The sequence below is a fragment of the Equus przewalskii genome, chromosome 1 (genome assembly GCF_037783145.1).
Source record: "Equus przewalskii isolate Varuska chromosome 1, EquPr2, whole genome shotgun sequence".
NCBI lineage: Eukaryota > Metazoa > Chordata > Mammalia > Perissodactyla > Equidae > Equus > Equus przewalskii.
In genome coordinates this window covers 154,549,400-154,560,162 of record NC_091831.1, presented here as the reverse complement: position 1 = coordinate 154,560,162, position 10,763 = coordinate 154,549,400, and the positions used below count along the sequence as shown (strand labels likewise).

At 45.4% G+C, this 10,763-nt stretch overlaps 1 protein-coding gene across 12 annotated transcripts in view; it reads right to left on the bottom strand.

Annotated features, from left to right (window-relative positions):
• RYR3 (ryanodine receptor 3) overlaps positions 1-10,763 on the bottom strand; it is a 485,038-nt gene that overhangs the window by 66,074 nt on the left and 408,201 nt on the right. For all 12 annotated transcript variants that reach the window (XM_070584420.1, XM_070584411.1, XM_070584464.1 and 9 more), the window contains 2 exons: positions 8,043-8,173; positions 1,386-1,706 (listed from right to left, as the gene is read on the bottom strand). In XM_070584420.1, the coding sequence (XP_070440521.1) occupies positions 1,386-1,706; positions 8,043-8,173 (452 nt within the window). The remainder of the gene's footprint in view (positions 1-1,385; positions 1,707-8,042; positions 8,174-10,763) is intronic.

Genomic DNA, 10,763 nt, shown 5'->3' with positions numbered 1-10,763 from the left:
CATTAACCCAGAAGCTGAAACTCACTGCTTTGTGCTGGGATGGCTCACATTTCACGCTCTACCCTCACTGAGTGCACCTCTGCTTTTGACTTTGCCATCAAAATGGCTATTCCAGATGTGGGTGATTTGAGGTCACTATTTAAAATCGACTGTTTAGGCACCAAGAGTTAAGTGGCCCAACTGATGAGATGTGGATTCACCTGTGGAATAACAGACCAAGTTCACTTTCTCTCAGCAGGGCTCCTGCTATGACATCTTTCCTCTCTGTACCTCTAGGGAGCTAAGGGAACTGACCCTTTGATCTCCTTCCTTTCCTTAATCCAGATTTACAAATTAGAGCTCCTCAACAAATTGCCTTAATGTTAACACTATTCTCTGGCTAATGGGTAAGAAAGAAACATCTTTATTTACTCATTTGTTCACAGAGGCCTATACAGTCCAGTAGCCGTTAGCACCTAAAAGATTTATAATTCTGATCTCAGTTCATTTCAGAGACAGGAAAGGAGTAAGACGTTTTCTTCCTTGGTCTTGCAGAACATCATCCACTCGTGTGTCCAGGAAGGTAAATACCTAGGGTTGGGCTGGTAGCTGCCTTTGACCTGGCCGCTGTGTTTCATGGTGCAGGAGTATATGGGTGAAGCTGTTATGGAGGAGTTGTCTGTCTAAACCATAGGTCCATCAAAGGCTACGACTTTGCCCTAGGTTCTATCTCCTCAGACTCTGCTTTGACACAGAGGACACTAAATATTTATGGTTATTCATTTTCCAAGCCTTTCCTTTTTTTGAGGTTGCTTCAGGAACAGAAATCAGCTAACAACATTCATTTAGAGCCTACTGCATGCAAAGAGTTCTAGAGGAATATTAAAAAAAAAAAAAAAAAGGACAAAGAAAAAACAAAGTGATGCTACTGTGAACCTAAATTAGACAGTGCCTTAGAAAGCATAAAGTGAAATACAAATGCTAGGAACTTACAGCACAGCCCAGATGGGAGTGAGTTTTATATGTGTGGAAAGCACACAGGATCACTTACCAAGAAAATATGGACAATTATTACCGTAAGAGCAAATGGGATTCCTAAGTAGTGAAAGCAAACAAAGCAATGATCATCTGAATTGGGTAGAGTTTATCAAGAAGGGCTTCCTGGAGATTTGAGAGGCCTGGATTAGTTGGGGAGTGGAGCAGGAACTTTAGCTTCAGGAAGCTCGACAAAGGAAGAAGTTGATTCTTTCTACTGTTAAGCAACTAAAGGGGTGGTGGGAAAGAACAGTTTAAAGATAGACTAGAGCTTGCTTGAAACCATCATGGAATCAACAAAAGAGATGAAAAGAGAATCCAGGCATCTTGGGCCCTAGGCCAGGGGCTGGGGAGAAAGGCATTTGCGGTACCTGCAATGCGCTTCATCCAGGAGGCCTCGTCGATGCCCAGGTTGTTGTTGATGATTTTCAGAATGTTGCCCAGGGTGACACTGAGGTGTTCAGAGGTGACCTTGGTGCACCAGGGCCCTGTGCTAGGGGGCAGATGCTCAGGCCCCCGCTCCCACCAGTAGGACAGGTAGTTGCAGAGCATGGGCAGGATCACCTCGATGACATGCGGCATCTCCGTGTACCGGGCCCCTGACTCGGCCAGGTCATTGATTTCCTTCATTAGGCCTTCCAGCTGGGGGACGTCAGGACACATCTCTTCCACCGTGTCTGGCATCCCCAGAACTGACCAAGAGGGTACAGGAAGAATGAAGGGACAGTAATTCAAAAGCATGAACGGTGCAACCTTCTCTCCCCCCGTCCCACCCTTCCTTTGGTCTTTAGATGTGAGTTTCTATCCCAGAACCTCATATGAGTGAGTGCAAGCTATGGAGGAGCTTCTGTCCTCCAGCTGTCTTGGAGAGACGGCAACTTCCAGAGGCTGGGTTATCTTTCTAGATGTCATATTCAGGTGAAAACACTTAACCAGAAGGTTAAAGCAGCCTAACAGAGGCATGGCTGAGGAACATTTCATAAGACTTCAATGTGATAAAGCCAGTCTCTTGGCTTCTCCCTCTTCCCCTGCTGCCTGGGCCCTTGTGCGTCCTGCTGCAGCAAAGGCAGGACTAGGAGGAGAAAAGCAACTCATCGGTGTTTAGGTGTCAGTCATGGTTCAATTGCCTGGATCCTATCTGTACTGGTTAGACAAGGAAAAAGAAACCCCTGCATCAAATATTCCTTCAGCTGGACCAGAGATGACAACCGGTTGAAATTTTTGGGAAAAACCCTGCACTTGCATTGATTTTTGCATGTACAACAGAAGTTATCGGCAACCTGAGGCAACCTGTGCCAAGACTTCCTGTCAGTCACTTGAACCTTTTTGTTTCTGAAGGCTTCTGTGCAAGGAAGAGTGAGTTAGTTTTATCTTTTCCTCACACTGAAGACTGAGGTCACTTCACTGAACAAGGACAGACAGGATGAAGTGTCAACAGACAGAGTTCAACATCAAACCGAGGAAGGTTGTCAGATACGAGAATTGCAAACAGAAGCAGCAGGGGATATATGTCCTGTTCTCCTTAAGTTAAAGGACAGGACAAGACAGGAAGAGACCAGAAACATCCTGAGGTTCCTGACAGGTGAGAAGATAACAAGGGCTCTGAATGGAAGGACACTGGACTGTCTGAGAAAGAAGCACATACCTAAAGCTCTGTGGGGGCATCAGTTTATCCCACTGCTCCCCACTGAGTCTGCCCAGGCCGGGAGGCAGATCCTATGTAGACTCCACTCCCAGGCCAAACTTCTCACAATGGGCCAAAGCATCAGGCACCATGGGTGCCAGGGGGTCCAAGAAGCCACAGGAAAATGTGGAGCGTTTTCTTGGAATACCAATTCCACTAGATGATTTGAGGATGTTACTTTTGATATTAGGAGTCAAATGCAAAGTTCTTACGAATTTCAAAAGGCAAAGCAAAAGACTTCAAATAAAATTGTTTCTTTTGGAGGAAGATTAGCCCTGAGCTAACATCTGCCACCAATCCTCCTCTTTTTTGCAGAGGAAGACTGGCCCTGAGCTCACATCTGTGCCCATCTTCCTCCACTTTATATGTGAGACGCCTGCTACAGCATGGCTTCCCAAGTGGTGCCATGTCCACACCCAGGATCCGAACCGGCGAACCCTGGGCTGCCAAAGTGGAACATGTGCACTTAACTGCCGCGCCACTGGGCCAGCCCCTTTTAAAGATTTTATTTTTCCTTTTTCTCCCCAAAGCCCCCCGGTACATAGCTGTGTATTTTTCGTTGTGGGTCCTTTAGTTGTGGCATGTGGGATGCCGCCTCAGCATGGCCTGGTGAGCAGTGCCATGTCCGCCTCCAGGATCCGAACCAGTGAAACCCTGGGGCACCAAAGTGGAGCGTGCAAACTTAATCACTTGGCCATGGTGTCAGCCAAATAAAATTTTATGTTCAGTAAATTGGGTTATGCCTGCAGGCCCTTTGCCACTGGGGTTACTGCTGGCTTGAGGTGTCTCTTTTCTAGATTATAGGTCCCCGGGAATTGAAGGGTTAATGAGTTAAGAAATGCCACAGCAAATTCTCTGGCCTTTGGGAATACTGGCCAGTTGAAAGGAACTGTATCGATTTCTCCCATGATTGGACTGTCTGGAGCAGAGATACAGAACAATCCTGGCTATCCTGGAGACAATGAATCTGCAGCTGAGATAAGCGGTTCCAGTGGATGGCATGTGCAGCTCCAAAGCAATGGACTGGGAGAAGCCTTCCCACTATGGAGCAGCCCCCATGAGGTACCAACATCCTTTCCCTAGTGATGACTGCTGCTATAACTGTGGCCCTTTGGCAAGCAGAAGGCTAAAGATCCCTCTTCCTTGGAAGTTAGGAGTGGACCAATGTCCTTTAAATCCTCATAATTCAAAAGGCCAGGAGCATGAAAGCCAAAGAATGTTGAACTCTCGTGATTTACAGCAGAAGGGAGTTACATGGGTCAGACATAGTCCACTGCTAATGGCGGTCATTTGTAGAGAACAAGTCTGGCCTGTACTTTGCAGCAGAGCAACAAGAATCAGGGGTGACATCAACACAGGGGTCTGGGGAGACCCTCACAAACAAAATAATTATACACATACAGTGTCAGTAAATAGGTAAAGGCAGGGAAGTCAACTTTCCACCCTGAGGCTCTGCACACGGAATGATGCCAACTGCCACAGATGCAACTGAAGTTTACAATTGTTTGCTGTAAAATTATAAATGAGAAAGCTCAGGTGTGTGTGTTTAAATGTCACATCGGCAATACATCATCACAGACACTTTTTTTTTTATAAGAAAAACAGAGTTCCTTGAAGTTGCTGCTCCGAAGTCATTATAATAACCTTTAAAAGTTATTTATATGTAATTGGTCCTTGAGTGGAAGAAACATTTGTGATTTAGATGGTGTTTTGTACTTCAAATGCCACATCACAGACCCACAGAATGAATGTGGCTGAGTTATCTACCTGAGAAACAGCCTCAGCTGGGTCCTATTAGAATCAGACACAAGACTGTTAGGGGATCATTAGAACACACTGTCCTGTCATCTTCTAGATCAATGATTCTCAAAGTAGGGTCCTCCTGCCAGCAGCGGCAGCATTGGCTGCAAACTTTGTTAGGCTCTACTAAAGCCAGACCTACTGAATCAGAACTCTGCAGGTAGGACTGAGCAAGCCTTCCAAGTGATTCTGATATATGCTAGGGTGTTAGAACCACAGAGTTAGATTCTAAAGCCCTATTTTCTTCACCACAGAGCTCTTCCCTCAAGAAGATGGCACCAGAGAGAACCTCCTCTTTGCAGCATAGACAGACAGCTTACTTGGGAGCTGGACTTCCTTCCTTTCAGGTTGATTATTCCAATAAGCGTTGGGAAAGTAAACTGCTGGTGACTAGGGTGTTTTGGTCAATCTAAGATTCTGATTAAGAGACCACTGACACACATAACCAAAGATTTATCTAGTTTTGAATAACTGGCACCTAACAGCATTAAACTTTTTCTAGGCATGCGTTAATAACTTTTGGATGAGTCAGAAAATGCTCCAGGATCTTACAGGACAGGAGAGTTACTAATATAAGTAACTCTGCTGGCAAAACAACGGTCATTTAATAGAGATGTCCAATTGACTGAAGGCTTGATCAATCAGTTCATATTGCATTTCTAATGCAAAGGCTCCCATCATTTGTCACCCTATAAATCCATCCCCCTACTTAATTCCTCAGGCCACCCACTTTGTATAATGAAGGAAGTCTACCTTCTTAGAGTCCATTAAGCCATCAGTCATTCTCTGGCTTCAGGCAAACCTGGTTATTCCAGAATACATATTCATGTACACTCTACTCTTCAAGAGCCATCCACATGGTCAGCATTCACTCTTTGTTGATTAATTGAATGACGAAAAACATGGGCTCAGGGGACTGGGGCACTGAGTTCTACAGTGTGTCACTGATAGATGAACTGTGTCATCTCTAATCACAACCTTGTCTTTCTTCCATGTGGAGTATGCAATGATTGATACTTATTTTCCATTTATGAATATATCTTATTAAATCAATGTAAAGGTATATAAAAGAAGAAGGAACATTTTTTAAATAGCCCTTGAGAAGGAGAACAATGGGACAGTCATTCCACTCCCTCCCAAAGCCAGTCCAGGGTTTCCTCCACCTTGTCAAGTCATTTTGCCTGCTACTGTATTTCTATGAGCTCAAGAGCAGAGTGGGTCTCTCTCTTTCCCAAGGCGTAGTTCTACACATTGGAGATACAGAGATAGAAATACACTATTTCCTGAATCACAGTTGGAGAAGAATAAATGTGTAAGTATCCAGCACTGTCACGCCAGGGCCCATGTCCCTTTGGAGTTCGACAGCAACACTTGGGCTGGTGTTTGCCTACAGATGTCACAGCCATTTATTTCTCAGCATTACCAAAGCTCACTCAGTTGCTCAGCTCCCACTTTAACAGTGAGATGTGACTCACTCAAAATCATGAGAGGGCGGAGAAAAACAAGGTTTGGAAACATATTTTTGCAAGTCCAAGAAAGGGGAGGGAGGGTGAGATGAGGCGGAGGGGGTTGGGTAATTGACTTAGAGATTTCATACGAGACTTTGGAAAGTTGAGGCATCTTGGCGACGCTTCTCTCTTGACAAGCTCTGAGAACACTAGTCTCCACTGTACTCGAGCTCAGGAAAAGAATTTCATTAAGCAGCCTTGTCTAAATTGTCCTGGTCCTCATTTCTGGGGGCGATTTGCTTCTTTTATTTGAAGTAAGAAGAAGCAAGTGGGAATGAAAGCACCATGGCCTAGCACTCCACATTCTTAGATGGCAAGAAGGGTGGTGACAAAGGAAAGTGTGCCATGAACCCGAACTCCCTTAGAACTCTCTTCCTTAGGGTTTCACGGCAGTGTGAAAAGGGGGCTCGAACTAAAGGAATTGCTATGCACTCCAGTCATCTACTGGCCTTGCGTTTTAATATTTTGAGGAAGTACTGGTTCTGGATAGGATGAGTTCTAATTTGAAACGGTTTACTATGGCTTCTTCTTTTTCTTAATATTTCTTAGGCCTATGGTGTGGTGATTTTTGCTTCATCTTCTATTAAATCATTGTAGTTCTTTCCAGTTGAAGTCCAAGCTTGATTCCAGGGTTCCTGCTTGAAGCTCCTCTGTTCTCTTCCTTTGGTCGTCAACAAGATCACAATTCATACACATATGAAGATTCTCCCTTCCACCCTCCAGAGGCAGGTTTACAACCTGCCTGGGATTCCAGTTCTAGGTTATTCTAGAATAGTGGATGAAAAATATTTTCTGTAAATGGCCAGAGAGTAAATATTTTAGGCATTGTAGGCCAGACAGTCTTTGCTGCCACTACTCAACTCTGCCACGGTAGTTGAAGACTGGCAGAATGTGCCACTCCAAGGATTATTTTAAGCTGATTATTTTTAAGAAATGGCACAAGGAGAAGCTCTGAAAAAAGAGTAAGGGAAATCTACATTTATAAAGGAAATTTACATAGAAAGGGAGCTAATATGAGGACAAGAACGATTACCAAACATACCCCTTTTATCTGAGAGATATCTGCAGGGCAGTGGAACCTTTGTTGACCATACATTTCCTCTTCTCACCCTCCTTCTCAACTCATAGTTGCCTCCTCCCCTTTGAAGCCCCAGAACCCTCTCCTTTTGTTAGCTCGGGATGGTATATAAGGGCTTAATCATCTGGCTGCCTCTTGAGTCTCATATCTTTACGGGGTTCCTGTACAGACTTGTATGTATGTAATTAAAATGGTTTTTTTCCCCTTCCTGTTAATCTGTCTTTTTTTACAGAGGGAAGGGTCTCAGCCAAGAACAAGGAATGGCAGAAGGAAAATTATTTTTCCTCCCCTATATAGTGCTGAAGCAGCCACAGACAACAAGTAAATGAGTGGGTGTGACCGTGTTCCGCTAAAAAGTTATTTACAAAAATAGGCAGCCGGCCAGATTTGGCCCATGGCCATGGTTTGCTGACTGCTGTCCTAGAACTTAGTGCATCAGTGCTCTTGTTAAATTCTGTTTCTTGCATAATTTCAGTTCCTTCTGGTGTTTTTTTATGCTTTATTTCCCATGAAGATGGAGAACATGTGGTCATCAGCCTTGGAAACACAGCCTCTCCTTGGACTTGCGGAGTGTAATTAGGTTATTAGTGCAGGCGTGCCCCTTCTGCTGAAACTCTAAGAAAGCAGTCACATCCCCAGATGCAGGAGAACTGAGGCCCAGGGCAGACAATAGAACCTGAGGTTTTAGGATAGAAGGGATTTAGAAATCAACTACACTGTCTCCTCGTTTTATAGAGGACAAAAACCAAAGTCTAATGATGACACAGTTCTTGCCCAAGCCCATTTTCCCAGTAAGACAGAGACACGCAACACAGCCCCAGCTCTGACATCCCGGCTCCTCTCAGATCACGCAAACCAACAGTGCTGCAGGGCTGCTGGTCCCTGCCTCTGTGGCCTTCCTTCCCAGCGGCTCTCCTCTCAGCACCTGGGTTGATGACCTCTGCAGGAAGATACTTACTAGACCTCTCCCTGGGGGTTTTGGTGTTGAAGACCGAAAGTGGATTGTAGCGGTTAAGGGTGGGCTCCAGGAATGCCACTGGTATGGCAGCTGCCAGTGAGGCCAGACATTCTCCAAGGGCAGGACGTTGCCTGGAAACAAAGAAGTTCCTTTAGAACTGGTGCCACTCACATGATGGCCCCATGCATTGGCATCCAGGTCCCTTTCCCAGGATCTCAGGCCACTTCCCCATAGATCACTCCACTGGATATCCCTGGGCCCTGGGCTCAGAAGGCTGCAAGCACTTCTTCCTCTCGCATCTTCCTCTGGACACTAACCAATGCTTTACAATGGTCTCACTACCCAGAACCTGGTTCTTAACTGGTCAAGGCGATATTATACACTATGTAGCTTTGTTCTTCTCTCCCAGCATGTGTGAGAGCAAGTTTAGCAGGCATCCAGATTGAATTTGATCCTTCTTGTTGCTAAAATATTTTTGAAATCTTCTGTGTGATTTCTTTGTGTCTATTCCTTGCAATGGATAGAGCCTCTGCCCACCAGTAGGAACAGTAGATAATGGGCCAAAAGCACCAATAAGACACAAGATAAAAGACCCTGCTTTGGGGGCTGGCCAGGTGGTGCAGCGGTTAAGTTCCCACGTTCCGCTTCAGTGGCCCGGGGTTCACCGGTTCGGATCCCGGGTGTGGACATGGCACCGCTTGGCACGCCATGCTGTGGTAGGCATCCCACGTCTAAAGTAGAGGAAGATGGGCATGGATGTTAGCTCAGGGCCAGTCTTCCTCAGCAAAAAGGGGAGGATTGGCAGCAGTTAGCTCAGGGCTAATCTTCCTCAAAAAAAAAAGAGATCCTGCTTTGCAATAGAAACAATAGGTCCTACAGCATAAGGCTTGATTTAGAGGAAAGATCTCTAAAACCTGTTACTCATCCCTTTTCCTTTCACAAATATTTTTGTGTCCACCATGTATTCAGCTCTGAGTTTTAAGTCTTTCTGTGAAATAAGCAATCAAATGAAAACAAAATGGTTGGGATTCCTAGTTCAGATTTCTAGTTCTGCAACTGAAAGGATGTGTGCTTGCTTGCAGGATGACGGAGCCTGCAGGTGTAAGTGATGGAACCAGCCACAGGCTGGGCAAAGCAGAGCTAGTCCTGAAACAGTGCTTCCCCCGCCCAGACCTGGGCCTAGCCTTCGAGTTGTATTGTCTAACCCAGCAGGTCCTTTCTGTTAGTGACACAATACAGTGACAGTGCTGGCTTGAAGGGCACTGTATGGGGCTGACATCTGTTGCTCTCTGATGAATGAGAGACCAGAGCTATCTGTTTTCTGCCCATCAGGATCTCTCCGCCACTCACTGGCATTCAATCATGGACCGACAACACACCTGACCTGTAAGGTACACATGTGATGTCAGTTCCCAGATAAGGGGAAAAATTTCTTCAAATAAACCAATAATGTGAGCCCATGATACAAAGACAATTAGTGAAAATGCAGATAATCAGATCATAATTAAGAATTGGAAGGGCTTACAGTGTTCAAGCCCATCTCGTTTGCCCTTTCTGGGACTGATCAACTCAAACTGAGCACTGATGCTGTGTACATGAAGCCCACTAGCAGAATCCCGGGGGGCTGAGGGTGTTAGCCTGCTTCTTGGGGGATGTTACAAAACCATCATGGAGAAAACTGTCAGCTAGGGAGGGGACACTTGGAGCCATGAGCAAATGCTTACTCGACTCTGCAATTCTGTGGAAACAGAAAGGCACTCAGCCCTCAGGTTCCCTTCAGCTCCCCATGGAAAACTGTACCTAAGACTGTGTCAGTTGCCCTTTACTACGACAGCCAACAATTTCAGCATGACCAAGGAGCCAGAATGTCAAAACTGTAGGGTCTCTGGACTGGACGTGGATAACAAGCATTTACTCGGGGGTGGGGAGTGGGGGTGGCTAGGGGAGCCATCTTGACTGAGGAGTAAACCAGACAGTGTTAACCCTAGCTTTGTCTTCCAGGTGATGAAAGTTCTTTCTCCACAAATGCAGAGGAAATAGAGAACCCTGAAGAAATGTGATAACATAGCTTTATAGTCTAATTATAAGGATTAGAATCAGCTTGCAACTTCAGTAAAGCACAGAGAAAGAGACACATTTGAATTGGATTAAAAATGTTATCTTAACTGGTCCTGAGAAAACAACTTGACAAGACTATCTGGGGGTAGAATCAGAACCTACAGAGGGCTAGCCTGAGGGGACACAGAAGTGTCCTGCTGGAGATGCTAGAGGAATCTGCTGGACTAGAGAGAGGATGAGGGAGCGAGTGAGCGAACGAGTTGGTAGAAAGCTGCGTATTCCTTGGAACTCTTACACAATCTTCCGTCAAGCTACCAAACTTATGAAAAAAAGTGATCTTTTAATTACTTTAAAGGACAGGTACTATACATGGTTTTCTTTCTTATACTCTGTCTTCTTAGGCTCAGTTTATAGGGGACGAGCTGACAGCTTATTTGCCTATAAAGTATTTGAGCAGGTAACTTTAAAATTAGCCTCTAGCAAGCAAGAACGTCCTCAGTCAGGCCATCACTTCTTAGCTAATGGAGCAGCCTTGTCCTTCTGTTGAAGGTTTGCCTGTTAAATCCCCCAGCCAGGTCTGCTCAGAGGCAGAGCCGCAGCCCTAGGACAAAACAAGTCCTCCTGTGCCCTGAGTATTAATGCTGCTCTGGATCCCTTTGGAGG